At 47.6% G+C, this 16,901-nt stretch overlaps 1 protein-coding gene across 1 annotated transcript in view; it reads left to right on the top strand.

Moving 5' to 3' along the window:
* The first annotated feature begins 13,589 nt into the window (after window positions 1-13,589).
* The window catches only part of LOC103177670 (insulin-like growth factor-binding protein-like 1), a 47,983-nt gene continuing 44,671 nt past the window's right edge, over window positions 13,590-16,901 (top strand). Inside the window, exon 1 of the mRNA XM_042345056.1 lies at window positions 13,590-14,046. Within this exon, the coding sequence (XP_042200990.1) occupies window positions 13,590-14,046 (457 nt within the window). The remainder of the gene's footprint in view (window positions 14,047-16,901) is intronic.

The following is a 16,901-nucleotide window of genomic DNA, read 5'->3' as shown; positions in this document are numbered from 1 at the left end:
AGATACATTTATAATAAAGACAAAATGTCTGTGTGTCTGTCTAACCGTTTGAAATAGAGACACTAACAGGAGTCCTCCCACAGGAGTCCTCCCACTGAATCTTCCCACTGCGTCTTCCCAATAGGAGTCCTCCCAAAACGATATGTGTGGAAATATGTGAACAAGGGATGCTCACAAGTTCAATAGCACATTTTCGTAATGTTGAGGACTAAAGATGCCTAAGAAATAAAGATGTAGCCTTTCAAGGACAAATAAAAACGCCAGACGAAAGAGAGAAGGCCGATTGAGTGAAACTGGTTGCCAGGGTAGCTGCAACGGGTACAGCTAGTTATTTATAAAGAAAAGCCTTAAAATGTGGTATGTGATTGCAAAAATTATTTGAACTAAGTAGATCTGAGCAGCAGATGGCGACCTTTCAAAACTTTTTAAAAAAGTGAGGTACTTTTCCTTTAAGACAAGATTGGAGCGAATAGACGTGGGAAGCAAGCAAGCAAAAGAGTGTCTTAGCGCAAGCAACTGTCCAGCTGGGGTCTCTTGATAGCAATCATAGTTAGCAGCGTGGTAAAATAGTTTTGATCTGATCTTTCCATCTTTAACCCAGAGACATTGAGGCCATTGTTAGCTTTCCAACTTCTGCCCTGATATCCACTAACTCTGCAAAGCCCCAGGACTGGATTCTGTGCTATTCTTATATTCAATACTATATAAGAGGATTTCTTTACCCTTGTGGAATCCTGTAGCGTAGTGGTTGGAGCACTTGCCTCACAAGCGAGTTAGATTCCCCGGCAGGGCGAAACCTTATGTTTCCTTACTACGCATGCCTCTGTTTACCAAGGAGTTAATAGGAACCTGGTTGTTATTCAATTGGTGTATTGTTTTTTGTTTTGCAAAATTATTATTTTGATAATAATCCCTCAAAAAAAATAATTTGGTCACTTAATCCATGACTGAATGTGGGACACTGCTGTGTGCAATTGGCTGCCGTGTTTTGCCCACAAAATACAGTCATTACACTTTACAGTATATTATGTGAAGCGCTTTGAGACGTCTCAAAGCCGTGTGATATCAAATGCAAGAATTGTTATTATGTTGTCTTATCCACTGGGCCATTTGTGAGGTGTGGGGAGGGGGTGTGGGGGGGTCACAGAATTCAATCTTTTCAATAACATTGTTGGATCAAAGTTGTATGTCAGTACATTGTCAAACAACGAATAATAAAATAATAATACTCCTTGGATTTGATATAGTGCCTTAACATGCCATTGAGACATGTCACAGTGCTTCGCAGGATTTTAGTATATAATGGTGTGACTGTGTGCATTTTGTGGGTGAATGTGGCAGCCAATTTGCGCACAGCAATGTCTCACAAAGAATCATGGTACATGGTCTAACCAAGAAGCAAAATGCATAATGAGAGAAATTGGGGAAGGTGATGGGGTGGGTGAAACCCTTCAGCAGATATTTTTGGAGTGTTCAACTGCCACAAAGTGTGAGATAAAGCGAGAAAAACTGACCGTGAATGATATAAACTTATAATAAAATGAGCCAGATGGAAAATGTACCGAGTAGGTACAAATCTACATTCCTTGGCTGATCGCGGATGTTATTGCAATGTGTGGGAGGCTCAATGCAACAAATTACAAATGGGCGGACTGCAGCTGTTCATTCTTGAAGGTGGTGCAGAACGTTTAGATTTACAAAGAAACACACCACACAAAGTAGCCAGAACAAACATATGACTAAAAATGCTACAGGGTCGCTCTACAAAACACATAAATAGCACAGATGTTAAATATGAAAGGTATCTAGGACAGAGAATGACAACTTGTACTTTCACAGTGTCCTTCAGGTAGGATAATATCTTGGGAGCTTCATAGTGATGGGGTCAGACACTGAGGAAGCGGGGGGTGGTAAGTGACTGTAAGCACGGTCAAAGTAGTGAAGGTGTTTGCCTTGTGGGGGTCCCCGTGCAAAGGTTGGGTTTTGTGGCCCCTACATTTTACTAGACAATGATACTAAACACTAGCTACTTAATCTGGTGTCAAATCTGTACATATATAAAAATAATAAATAAAATAATAATAATCCTTGCATTTGATATAGCCCCTTATCATGTCTTCGAGACGTCTCAAAATGCTTCACAAAATATTTTGGGAAGTGAATTGACTTAATTTTGGGGGGCAAAACGCAGCAACCAATTGCTCATGGCAGTGTCCCACAAACAGTTGTGGATTGAGTGACCAAATAATTATAATTTTTTTAAGGGATTATTACTCCTGGAAAAACGATCCACCAATCTACTAATGATGGTATGATCGTGAAAAGGCTTGTGGAAATTTATGTAAATCAGACCAGGAAAAATCGTTAATCCTTAAATTTATCACTGGATCCACAAATACCCTGATTCACTCGAGGCATTTGCACAGGTTGCACAGTCCTAAAGTTTTTAGGTGGGATTTTAAGACAATATAGAAAGGGAGGGATGAAGGGGTAGAGGAAGGGGATTGCAGTGGGTAGGGGTTTAGGTACTGAAAGATGGGGTAGGAGAAGATCACCTAAATAGGGAAGTGCTTGGACATGAAGAGTCTGAAAGATGAGTGTGAGGACCTTGAAATCAATCCATTGGGATCCAGTGAGCTAATGATGACTGAGATGATGGGCATACAGAGTTTGGTGCAGGTGAAGATGTGAATGGTGGAACTAGGAAGCCCGGTGAGGCATGCTTTAGAGAATTCACGATACTATTAAGTACGTGTGAACATTTTGCCTTTGCTATTAATTGATTTTATCCTGTTTATGTATGAGGTTATAACAGCCACAAGAACTTGCATTTATAAAGCACCCTTTAAGTAACATCTTGGAGCGCTCTACAAAGAAATTAGCAAACATCATAGAAGGGAGAATGGGTAGGGGGCAGGGGAGGTGACTATAGGCACAATCAAATAGATAGATTTTTAGGTGGTATTTAATGACCGATATAGAGGGGTTGAGACAAAGGTATCAAGGGAGGGAATTCCAGAGGTTAGAGGTGTAGCAGCTAAAGGCACTGATGGTGACGCAGATATGTACCCAATAAGTACTTTGTAAATGGTTTAAAACCAAAGTGATATCAGTCGATGGTAGAATATAATCCTTGCATATAAGCTCTTCACAGGATTTATTGTAAAGTGTAGTTACTATATTTTATAGGCAAACACTGCAGCCAATTTTCACACAGCAATGTCCCACAAATGATAATGCAATGTTTCAGTAAGAAACCATCAAAACCACTCTGACCATATATTGACTACAAAAATATAATGGCCCAAACATACAGTCCACTGATCGTACTTTGTTTTCAATCATTCACAAAGTATGCATTAGCTAAACCCATATATAAATAAGAAGAAACTCAATTAACAGCAACAACAAAGGTTCACACATATTTAATAGCATTGAAGATTAACTGTCCTATAAGGTGAAGAAGATACAACTAACAGGAATCCAATTGTCATTTTCACCAACGCAAGTTGTAATGATTCAGTTCTATCTAATTATGTGAGGTTGAGCTGTGACCACAGCTGCATGCAGATTTCATTCTGACATTGTGTTGACTGTGTTGTGAATGCAAACACGATTATTCTGTCTCAGCTTCAGTTAGAAAGCCTCCCACGCAACAAATTGGACTTATAAAATACAAAGGGAACATCCAAATTTAGGGCAACCTGGATTGCCAAAAAGAGGCCTCCAAATGAAGACTGAAATTAAGAATTTTCCAAAATACTACATAACCTTACATTTTAAAGCAGTGGGTTTACACCCCTAACCTCTGGAACTCCCCGCCTCAATCCTTTGGTCTCAGCCCTCCTCTTTATTTTTCTTTAAAGACAGACCACTTCGACTGCACCTATGGTCACCTTTCCCTACTCTTTTCTCGGCATCTAACCCATCTACTGTTCAGCGCTCTGACACTCTCTCCTGCGAGAAGGGTACTATATAAATAGAAGTGGTTGTATTAAAATTAAAACTGAGAAATTGTGGGCCTCCAAACTGTCCATGAAGCGAAACACACATGATCTCCTACAACTAAAATGCCAAGGCTGGGGTAATGTAAAATATGTGCAATTGACTTAGTGGGTTACTGAGTCACGGTGTCCAGTTGTTTCTGCTGCATCTGGGCATTTTAGAACTATCCTGGATTTTTAAAATTCCTTAACCAGGAAAGGGACACATAGTCATTTCTGATCAAATAACAACAACTTGCATTTTTATAGTGCCCTTTACGTTGGTAGAGTTTTGGAATGCTTAACAATGACAGAGTTTGACACCGAGCTGGGGAGATATGAGTGGTGACTGCAAGCACGGTTGAAGAGGAAGCTGTTCTGGAGCGATCTGAAGATGGGCAAAGAGAGTATAAGGCAGCGGGATTGAGGTAGGGAGTTTCAGAGTCTTGGGGCACAGTGGCTGAAAGCATGGCCGCCAATAGTGGCGGGAGCAGAGCTAGGAGGTAATATCGGGAGCGGAGGTAGGAGAGCGCGGGGCGGAGCCGAGGCCTAGCTGTGTATATAAAGCACAGCCAAGTGAGGAGCCACTCAATCGGGAGCGGAGGTAGGAGAGCGCAGGGGGGAGGGGATGGAAGTGACGGGGCGGCGCGATTCACAAAGTGACGTCGGCGTGACGTCACAGTTAAAAAAAAATAAAAAATCCCCAGCAACAACAACAACAACAATGGCCTGGTAGCCGCTGCCACTGCCATCCCGGCCATGGCCTGGGAGGCTAAGCCTGCGGGCTGATGCCGTCCCGCTGATCGCTCGCTCCCAGTCTCTGCGTGCGCATTTTGGCTGCCGCATCGACCCGAGCCTCCCCTTCCACTCCAATGTCTCTTCTCCCACCTCCCTCTATGTCTCTCCTCCCACCTCCCTCTATGTCTCTCTACTCCCCCTCTGTCCTTCTCTCCCACCTCCTCCCCGCCTTCTCTCTCTCCTCGACCCCATCACCACTTCCCTCTGCTCCAGCCTGGGCATCCTCCGCCGGGCCCATCATGGCTCCAGGCACTGGCTGTCCCAGAGCAGCAACCCCACATGTCCAATCATTCACTCCCTCCGCTCACCAACTTCCCGCTCCCTCATACGTACTCTCCCCAACTCTCCACTCACTCATACCACTTTCCACAATCATCTCTCCTGTACATTCAAAAATCTTCTCCGCATCACTCTCTCCTTCCTCTCTTCCCTCCCCTCCCTCCGGCAAATGCACCCGCATTTCCCTCCTAAATGTTATTTCCTTCTCAAATAAAGTCCTCACCATCCATGACCTCATCCTGGATGAGCATCTTGACATTCTTGGGCTTACCGAAAACTGGCTCTCCCCCAAAGACCCCGTCCCCCTAGTGGAAGCCTCCCCTCCAGGCTACACCTTCCACCACACCCCCCGTCCAAACCAACGTGGCGGCGGGGTGGCCTTCATTTCTAAAGCCTCCCTTGGTCTTACCTCATACTCCTCTGGCTGGTTCCCCTCCTTTGAGCACCTCACCCTCTTCCACCCCTCTCTCCCATTGAAAATCCTCCTTGTCTATCGCCCCCCCCTAAGCCCCCCGGATCCTTCTACAAAGACATCTCTACTCTCCTCTCTTCCCTGTCCCTCTGCTCTGAGCGCCTGCTCATAATGGGCGATTTCAACCTCCACCTAAACTCCCCTTGCGCTACTGCTGACTTCACTGCCCTTCTCTCCTCCCTAAACCTCACCCTTTACATAAATTCACCAATTTACAACTGTGGTCATGCCCTCGACCTCGTTATCACCCATGGCCTTGACATTTCCGACCTCAGCATAGAGGACAAGGCCATCTCGGACCACTTCCTCATCTCCTTCTCCTTTCACATCCCTCTCTCCTCCACCAAGCCCTCAACTGTCCTCTACCGCCCTTGGAAAAAGCTAAGCCCCGAGACCCTCACAAAGGCTGTTGCATCATCAAACATCCTATCCCTCTGGCCTTCCACCCGCAGAGATCCTGAAGCAGCCGTCCAGCTGCTCCATGATCGCCTCTCCTCCACCTTCAACTCCCTCGTTCCCCTGAATTCCAGGACCATCTCCAAACCCACCCGATTCCCCTGGTACAACAACCATTTCCGCCACCTAAAAATCCAAACCCGGCTGCTCAAGTGCAGATGGCGGAAAACTGACCTGACAGTCCACCGGCAACTATGACACGCGCAAAAACGACCTTCTACTCCAACATCATCTTGGAGGCAAAACACAACACTAAAATCCTTTTTTCCACCATCCACTACCTCCTCCATGTGCCCCTTCAGGCCTCCTCAATCTTCACATCAAATGCCAAGTGTGAGGAGGTCATGGACTTCTTTTCATCTAAAATTCACAACATCCGCCAGGCAGCCTCATCCACCTGCCTATTGTCACTCACCACCATTCCCTCTCTGTCTCCCTCACCCTCCCCATCTTCTGCTCCTAGCACCACCCCCATCCTACATTCCTTCCTCCCCATCTCTCCATCCTCTCTCTCACCCACCATCACCTCCATGAAACCCACCACCTGCTGCCTCTACCCCCTCCCCACCAACTTACTGGTCACCCAACTCTCTCTACTCTGCCCACTGCTGGCTGATGTCATCAACCAGTCCCTCTCCTCTGGGTCAGTCGCTGCCCCCCTCAAAACTGCTGTCATCACCCCCTTCCTCAAAAAAACCTTCCCTAGATCCCTCAAACCCCAGCCATTACCATTCTATTTCTAACCTGCCCTTCCTCGCAAAAGTCCTAGAAAGCATTGTTGCTAATCAACTTCGTGCACACCTCTCCTCCCACTCCCTCTTCGAACCCCTCCAGTCGGTTTCCGCCCACAGTACAGAGACTGCACTTGTGAAAGTCACAAATGACATGCTCTCTATCTGTGACCAGGGCTCCCTCTGCCTCCTTGTCCTCCTGGACCTCTCCGCGGCATTCGACACAGTCGATCACGCCATCCTCCTCCACCGCCTTTCCTCCGTCATCCACCTCAGTGGGACCGCACTCGCCTGGTTCGAGTCCTACCTCACAAACCGCCAGCAGTACATCTGCACAAACAGCTTCTCCTCCCGCTCTCACCCGGTCACCTGTGGGGTACCCCAAGGATCCATCCTTGTCCCCCTCCTCTTTCTGATCTACATGCTCCGTTTTGGGGATGTCATCCGCAGACATGGGGTACATTTCCACATGTATGCAGATGACACCCAACTCTATTTTTCCACCTCTCTTTGCGGCCCCCAGTCCCCTGATGTTCTGTCAGCCTGTCTGTCAGACCTCAGGGGCTGGATGAACGCAAATTTCCTTCAGCTGAACTTTGACAAGACGGAAGCTAAACTCTTTGGCTCTCGTCAACATCTAAAATCTTACGGCTCTCACCTCCTCCACCTACCCGATCTCCCGCTAAAATACTCCGAACCCGTACGCAACCTAGGTTCAGGTTCGACCCCCAATTATCCTTCCTCCCCCACATCCGGTCTCTCACCAGCACCGGTTTCTTCCACCTCTGATGCATTGCACATCTCCAACAATACCTCTCTCCAAAAGCCACTGAAACCCTGGTCCGTGCTTTTGTCACCTCTCGGCTGGACTATTCTAATGCCCTCCTTGCCAGTGTCCCATCCACTACCATCCACAAAATCCAGATCATTCAAAACTCTGCCCCCTGCATTCTCACTCACACTAAACTCCGCTCCCTTGCAGTCCTTGCCAGACTGCACTGCCTGCCTGTCCCAGAGAGGATCGACTTCCAGATCCTCACCCTTGTATGCAAGTCCCTGCACTCTTCTGCACCCCCTTCCTCTCTGACCTCTCTCCTCAAAACCGTACCCGTTGCCTTCGTTCCTCCAGGTCTGGCCTCCTCCTTGTCCCTTGAGTCCTCACTCCACCCTCGGCGGCCATGCCTTCAGCCACTATGCCCCAAGGCTCTGGAATTCCCTTCCTCACTTCCTTCGCCTCGTGCCCTCTCTTCCTATTTTCAGGTCTCAGTTGAAGACCTTTCTTTTCGACCGCGCCTTTGGTCACCTTCCTCCCCCTCCCCCTGGCTCGGTCCCGAGATCCGTTACTGTGAAGCACTCTGAGAAGCCGTCCGGCGTGGAGGGCACTATATAAACCTAAGTGTTTGTTTTTGTTGTTGTTGTAGTGGAGCATTTTTAAAATACTGTATGTCTTTTCCAAGTGCACATTTCACCTCTCCATGATTGCGTTATCAAGATCTTTTTAGTTGTAATATTGTCAATATTCGACACTAATTGAAGGAAATTGAGAGTTTTATAGCTTGTTTATCAATTACGCAACTGAAATAGGAGGAGTAAAATGTAGGAGTAAAAGCTCCTACAGGAATGGGAATGTTTAAGCCTAGACTGCCTCAATGAATCTGCTGCTGTCTGAACACAGCAAAGATAAGATGATAGAGATGCGTGTACCTGCAGGTTTAACCTCAAAGAGACATACATTTACGAATGCATTGAAACAAAATATTCTACAATAATAACAACTTGCATTTGTACATCACCTTTCACCGAGAGCAATAGATCACTTTACAGAGATGGTGCCATATCTACACAAAACAACATGCTCCCCGTTGCACGTTCTTTCTAAACAGACATGTCTGGTTGTTCTAGGATGAGCTTGAGAAGGTTAGTGCCAAATGTAACAGCCGTTACGTACACTTGTCTTAACACAGACAATAGGGATGGAATTCACAGAGTAAAGTTATGCCGACCCTTAAATAAATAGTTAAATGAGCAAAATAAATAGTTAAATTAAGGTTTAGGTGGCACGACTAGATTTTCTTTTACACCNAAAAAAGGCATTTGCTGCTTATTTTTTAATTGTTATTAGTTATTATCACGCTTGTTTTGGAGTCAGAAGGTTGTGGGTTTAAGACTCATGTCAGGACTTTTAGTTCGCAGTCTGATACTCAAATGTAATGCTGGCAAGTGTTGTAGTGTCAGAGGCGCCGTCCTTTGGATGATGCATTAAACTAAAATCCTGTCTGCCTGTTCAGGTAGACGTTACAGATCCCATGGCACTCTTTGAAAAAAGAAAGGAGTTTCTCCCAGTGCCGACAATCCTCCAGATAAAATTGGTCATTCAATTTGTGGCTGTTTGTGAACAATCATGTGTGTAAATTGGCTGCGACATTTGCCTACAAAATACATTCACTGCACTTTAAGGTAATTTCTCTGGAATCTCTTTGAGTCATCTGCGTGTATTGATAAGGGGTTATATCTAATACAAGGATTATTTATTGTTAAAATTCAGCCTCTGCAATCCCAACAACATGTTGTGCACACTGAGAGCCAACACAGGCACACAATGGACTGAATGGCTTTCTTCTGTACTGTTCATTTCTATGGTTCAATGATTTGTCTAAGAATACCAACCCAATTATCTTCCCACGGCAAGATTAAGCTGTTTCTTATGTAATAATAAATAATAATAATAATTGTTGCATTTGGTATAGCACTTTTTCACATCATTGAGACTTCTCAAAGCGCTTCACAGAATCTACTGTGAAGTGAATTGACTGTATAATTATGGACAAAACACGACAGACAATTGCCAACAGCAGTGTTCCACAAACAATCGTGGATTGAAGTGACCTATTTATTATTCTTTTTTTCTTGAGGGATTATTATCAGGCATGTGGAGTAAGGAAACTTGCCCAAAGTTTCGCCCTGCCCAGAATTGAACCCAGGTTTCTCCCTTGCGAGGGGAGTGCTCTAACCATTGAGCTACAGGACTCCTGTATATAGTCGGACTCCACTCCTACTATATGAGTCCAATGTTCTGGTCTCTCCCACCCTTCCTGGCAACTCATTCCAACTGTTGATTGCTCTTTGTAAATCTCTGGATGAATGATAAATCTGGGAAGGTTCTTAATGTTTATCATATCATGTTGTACTGTTTCTTGCAACCAAAATATTCACATGAACTAAACAAGAAAATTGGGAGTCCTCCAGCTCAACATCTGACTATCCAGGCATTGACTACTTTGGAAGGATGAGGAAAATATCTCCAGTATTCATGATTCAACTATACCAATACAAACAACGTGTGGATGATGTGCATTTTTGGGCAGTAACTTTGACGTATGCAGGAAGGTGAGCAGCTTGCACAGTGAAGCATCCACTAAGCATATGACTTAATTGTGAGCAACAATGAATACATTTTACTTCAGAAACACTGCAGATAAGCAAAATCAATATAAATGACTACTGTGCTGCCTACAAAATACAGTCACTTCATTTTATAGTATTCCTTGTGAAACCTTTTGAGATATCCTCCTGATGTGAAAGACTGTATATCAAATGTAAGGATTATTATTATCTCCAATACAATCTAGTAACATTTGTTGAAATTAATTAATGATGTGTACAAAATATCTCTAATCAGATTGCAGTGCTGTGTCCACCACACCATTGGTACACAATCACACAGGACCAGTAACCTCAGGGAACCTCAGTTCTGCAATATCTCACAACAGGAATGCAGTGAGATATCGTATTGGTTATTAGTTTATTTATTAGCACTACACAGCGAGGATGAGAATTCAGCAGTAGTGAGCGCAACACTGGTTACATGAGAACTCACAGAATTTACAGGTGAAATGAAAGTCTGTAGTACAGTGGTTACAGTACTCTGATCTCCCTGATTTGGAGTCCCCTGTGAGATCAGTTGCTTCAATTAAAGAACTGGAAAGTTCTTCCCCCAAATAACCCGGTGGATACACCCACACACAATCACTGAGTGTTTAAGAGGGCTGCAGCACAATGGAACCTGTAGACCTTTATACAGACTCCATCTGAACGTTACCTCAGGTTTTGGTTAGACAGATGTAGCACTGGGTGATTTAATAGGAAGATGAAAAAGAATGTGTTCATATTAGGGATTCATAAGACTGCTTCATAAAACTGAATGGGGCTTAGAGGAATCTCATTGGATGCTGATATTTAATATTTAGTGGCTGGCTGCTGGGTGAATTTTGCTTTTGTATGTACATAAAACAGTAGGTGTAAAGGTCAGTTCTGTAGTAGACTTTCTACAGTTTGGGATGGAAACAGGTGCTGAACTGTTTGTTCTTGTAAAGGATGTTGTCTTTATAGTTAGGCTATATTTCGAAGGACAAAAGAAATTGTAGATTTACTGGATGTGGAGAATATCATAGGATCAGAGAGGGAGACAGGATGGAATGGGTGGGATGGGCGGATGGTTTGGTGGGTGGGTTTGGTGGGTGGGTGGATGGATGGAACATGCAATACAATTTACATGTATCTAACACCTTTCATGTCAGGGGGACAATTCAAAGTGCTTAACATAGTTTGCTGGATACCCATAGATGGGGATGGAATCTGAAGGAGGGAACGTAGATAGAACATAGGGGAAAGGGAGCGATAGGGGAAAACCTTTGTGAGACAATAGAATAGAAAAATTTGCAAAATTTAGCATGATAAAATAGACAATAACGACAAGAGTACAGATGGTGCTGGTAAGTCAAGCTCCCTTTATCATACCAGGTACAAGACTCCTCATGAGACTTTTTCAGCTCTAAGGTGAAGCACAGGAGGTTCTAGATGGAGTATAAATTATAAAATCTAAATTTAAAAAAAGTAAAATAGGTGCAATTCTCTACTGCAGATTCATCTTAAGTGGAGAATCTATCTATCTATGGCTGTGACCCATTACATTCATTTCAACAACAACAGCAAAATTACATTTATAGAGCGCCTTTCACGTCGGGAGGACGTCCCAAAGCGCTGATTGGCTTGCGCCAGCGCCTCCGCACCTCAGGCACTTGGCAGCATTACACTGGCAGGGTAACCTATTAATGTCTACCCCAGCAATGGTAACATTATTTGCACTGTCTGCTTATCCGCAAAGGGGGAATTACATTGGATAATCATCTCTCTACAGTAGAACTGCCTATAAACTGTAGCTTCTCATTATATAAAATATAATGCACTACAGGATATTTCAAGAATTAGGCATATTTAAAATGATCAGTTTTTTTAGTTAGACTGATAAAAGTGGAGGACACGTGTTTAACATTAAAAGCCCCATCTAGGGCAAGATTACAGAAAATAATTGCCCCTTGAACTATGGTTATGTTGAACAGACTCTCAACAAAAGCAGTCGATTACTGTGCTGATTATTTCCTTCAAAAAAGAAATGAATAATTATTTGCTGGAGAATAGTATAGGAGGGTGTAGGACTAAGTAATTTAGAATGGCTGTAGGGATCTAACACATACTGATCATTAAAATAGGGATTTTTTCTCTAACTCTTTAAAATGGGGTTTTAGTGGGAACATTTTTGTTTGGGATCTATACCTTTTATGTGCATTTTCAGTACAGATATATGATATTTGTATTTCGTCGTGTTCTGTATTTGATATAGCGCCTTTTCACGTCTTTAAGATGTTGCAAAGTGCTTCACAAAATATACTCTAAAGCGGATTGACTGCGGTGGAGTCCTGTAACATACTGGTTAGAGAACTTGCCTCGCAAGTGAGAGGACCGGGATTCGATTCCCAGGGATGACAAAACCTTAGGTAACTTTCCTGACTCCCTACGCCTCTGTTCATCTCGCAGTAAGTAGGAACCCAGCCGTAAGTTAATGGGTGGGTCGCTTTCTGGGCTGAATAATCCCTTCAACTAACAATAAGAAGAACTTTGGTCACTCAATCCGCAATTGTCGGTGGCGGCACCGCTGTGAGCAATCGGCGGCTCACAAAATACACTTTACAATATATTCCGCGAAGCGCTTCGAAACTGTCTGAAGCAGGTGGTGAGGCGCTGTGCCAAATGCAAGGATTTGTGGTGGTGATGATGGTGATGGTGTGGGTGTGAGTGCAGGGAGTTCTCCAATGAGGATAAGGCAGGCGGTGTGTGGGGGCCATGAGTACTGAGCTGCGGGCGGGACAGCACAGGGCAGGACAGCACAGGGTGAGCTGAGTTTGCAGTCAGGAGCTCTCGGCAGTGCAGTGGAGAGACAGACAGACACAGCAAAGAGCTCAGTGAGACCCCCACACACATACCCACACAACACCTACACACACCCACACACACACACCCCACACACACCCGCCCCCCCCCCCACACACACACACACCTCACACACATACACCCCACACCCCCCCCCCCACACACACACCCATACACCCCACACACACACCCCACACACACACACCCCACACACATACACCCCACACACACACACCCCACACACACACACCCCACACACACACACACCCCACACACACACACCCCACACACACACCCCCCCCCCACACACACACACCCCACACACATACACCCCACACACACACACCCCACACACACACACCCCACACACACACACACCCCACACACACACCCACACACACACACACCCACACACACCCCCCCCCCCACACACACACACACCCACACACCCCCCTCCACACCCACACACATACACCCCACACCCCCCCTCCCCACACACACACACCCTTACACACCCACACACCCCCCACCTCACACACCCCCCCCCACACACACACCCCCCCCCCCCCCCGGGGCTGGTTGGAGGCTCTCGGCGCCGTGAGCATGAAGGCGGCTGTGGCGGTGCTGCTGCTCGGCAGCCTGTGGCGGGCAGCGCCGGGGGCTGCGGAGTGCGGGCAGTGCGACGCCGCCTCCTGCCCCCCGCTCCGGTGCCGGGCCCCCGAGCTGCTCGGCGAGGACGAGTGCGGCTGCTGCCCGCGGTGCCTCGGGGTGCAGGGCGACGTGTGCGGGGGCAAGGAGCTCAGGCACGGCCGCTGCGCCCCCGGGTACGTGTGCCTCACGTCGGCGGGGGAGCGGCAGGAGCGGGAGCGGCAGGAGAGGGAGAGGCAGGAGAGGGAAGAGGAGGGCACGGGCACGTGTGTGTGTAAGCACGACTACCCCGTGTGCGGCTCGGACGGCGCCAGCTACCCCACCATCTGTGCCCTGCACCTGGCCAGCTGGAGGGCGGCGCAGGCCGACCGCGGCAAGGTCCACAAGGCACACGACGGGGAGTGCAAGTACGGTGAGTGCTGCTGAGAACGGGGGGCGGGGGGGCGGAGAGAGTGAGAGTGGCAGAGAGAGGGAGGGAGGGAGAGGGAGGGAGAGAGAGTGAGGCAGAGAGAGAGACAGAGTGAGGGAGTGAGGCAGAGAGAGTGAGGGAGGGAGGGAGGGAGGGAGAGAGAGTGAGGCAGAGAGTGAGAGTGAGGGAGTGAGGCAGAGAGAGTGAGGGAGGGAGGGAGGGAGAGAGAGTGAGGCAGAGAGTGAGAGTGAGGGAGTGAGAGAGTGAGGCAGAGAGAGTGAGGGAGGGAGGGAGAGAGAGTGAGGCAGAGAGAGGGAGGGAGGGAGGGAGAGAGAGAGAGTGAGGCAGAGAGAGAGACAGAGTGAGGGAGTGAGAGAGTGAGGCAGAGAGTGAGTGAGGCAGAGAGAGAGAGAGAGTGAGGCAGAAAGAGTGAGAGAGGCAGAGAGAGAGAGTGAGGCACAGAGAGAGTGAGAGTGAGGCAGAAAGAGTGAGAGAGTGAGTGAGACAGAGAGAGAGTGAGTGAGACAGAGAGAGAGTGAGTGAGACAGAGAGAGAGTGAGGCAGAGAGAGAGAGAGTGAGGCAGAGAGAGAGAGAGTGAGGCAGAGAGAGAGAGAGTGAGGCAGAGAGTGAGAGTGAGGCAGAGAGAGTGAGAGTGAGGCAGAGAGACAGAGAGAGTGAGGCAGAGAGAGAGAGAGTGAGGCAGAGAGAGAGAGAGTGAGGCAGAGAGTGAGAGTGAGGCAGAGAGAGTGAGAGTGAGGCAGAGAGACAGAGAGAGTGAGACAAAGAGAGAGAGAAAGAGAGTGATTGACAGAGAGAAAGAGAGCGATAGAAAGACAGAGAGAGTGGGTGATAGACAGAGAAAGAGAGTGATAGAAAGACAGAACGGGAGAGAGAGAATGATGGAAAGACAGAACGAGAGAGAGGGCGATAGAAAGAGAGCGACAGAAAGACAGAAAGAGAGTGACAAAAAGAGAAAGATAGAGAGAGAGAGAGAGAGACGGAGAGCCAGAGTGAGAAGCAGTTCGGAGTCCTCCTGTGTCTAAGTATTAGACTTAGTTCACTTTATTTTTGTATTTGCAATTTCATTTTTAAAAATTATTTTACTGTATTATATTATTGTTACAGATCGTGTAAACCTCAGCCTTGACTTTTCAGTCTTGAGTGTCGAAGCAGGTGTGGGGTGGGGGTGTGTGTGTGTGGGGGGGGTGTGTGTGTGTGTGTGGGGGGTGTGTGTGTGTGTGTGTGTGTGTGTGTGTGGGGGGGTGTGGGGGTGTGTGTGTGTGTGGGGGGGGGGGTGTGTGTGGGGGGGGGGGTGTGGGCAGTTCTGAAAAGAACAGACAGGAAAAACCTGTTTTTTTTTAAGAAAATAAAGGATTGTCCAACATGTACACGATCTGAAATGTTAAAGGGGGGAAACAAAAGTCTCGGATGTTATCCCCAGAGGGGTCTCACTCAGAGCCTGGACACTGGGGAGGAGACAGCAAACTCTCAGCTCCTGCTCCTCACTCTGACAGTCCCAGTGAAGATCCCCTGTCCTCCTCCTCCTCCTCCAACACCCACACACACTCCCCTGTGTTGTACAGGACATGGTTCGACGTGAGCAGAGAGAAGCGCTGATAACTTTGGACCACTTTCCTGCTCTCCTCTGCCTCTGTGTGACGGGCTTGAAGGCAGGAGGCGAGGACCTCGCTATCTGATCCCACCCAAACTCCAGAGCACACGAACCCCCTCCACACACACCCCCACCCCCACACACACACACTCTCCCCCCCACACCCACACACACCCACACCCCCACACACACCCCCACACCCCCCCACACACACACACACACTCTCCCCCCACACCACACACACCCACACCCCACACACACCTCCACACACACACCCCTACACACTCCCCCCCCCACACACACACTCTCCCCCCCACACCCACACACACCCACACCCCCACACACACCTCTACACACACACACACACCCCTACACACTCCCCCTCCCCCCCACACTCTCCCCCCCATACACACCCCCACACACAGACCCCCACACACCCCTCCACACACACACACCCCCCACACTCCCCCCCCCCACACACACACCCCACCACACACACACACACTCTCCCCCCCACACCCACACACACCCACACCCCACACACACCTCTACACACACCACACACACCCCTACACACTCCCCCCCCCCACACTCTCCCCCCCACACCCCCATACACACCCCCACACACAAACCCCCACACACCCCTCCACACACACACACACCCCCCACACACCCACACACCCCACCACACACACTGTACTCACAGAGCAGCACAGCCCTGGTGGGGAGGTCTCTCACACTGTTTGCTGTGGGGTTTGGATGGGGTTTGGATGAGGGTGTTATTTCTCTTTTGTTCCGTGCATCTGCAAAGGATGCGGCTGTCAGGCTGGAAGTGTGAGTTGGGAATTGTAAAGCGCCTCCTGACAACCGATGGCTCTCAAATGAACACATAAGGTTTGCATTTTGTTTAACTGCTCCCCATGGGGGGAAGCCCCTGGCGAGGGCACCTGGGCTGAGGTCCCCCCCCACCAGCAGCTGCTCCCCGGTTTAACGGGACATGAGGCTATTGTGTTCTTCATGCTCGGCTCCAAGCTGTGCTCATCAAACATCCTCACAGCCCCAGCGACCAGGAATCAGTTATTCCCAGTATTACATCGTATTTTTTTTAAAAAAGCGTTTGCATTTAGCAGGTGTCACTGTGAAATGTGCAGTCTGAGAACATGGAGTCCTGTAGCTCAGTGGTTAGAGCACTCGCTTTGCAAGCGAGAGACCTGAGTTCAATTCCCGGCACAGGGCGAAACCTTG

The sequence above is a fragment of the Callorhinchus milii genome, unplaced genomic scaffold, assembly GCF_018977255.1.
Source record: "Callorhinchus milii isolate IMCB2004 unplaced genomic scaffold, IMCB_Cmil_1.0 Scaffold1, whole genome shotgun sequence".
In the NCBI taxonomy this organism is placed as follows: Eukaryota; Metazoa; Chordata; class Chondrichthyes; order Chimaeriformes; family Callorhinchidae; genus Callorhinchus; species Callorhinchus milii.
Note: the sequence above shows the minus strand (reverse complement) of the source record. Positions and strands in the feature narration are given on the sequence as shown.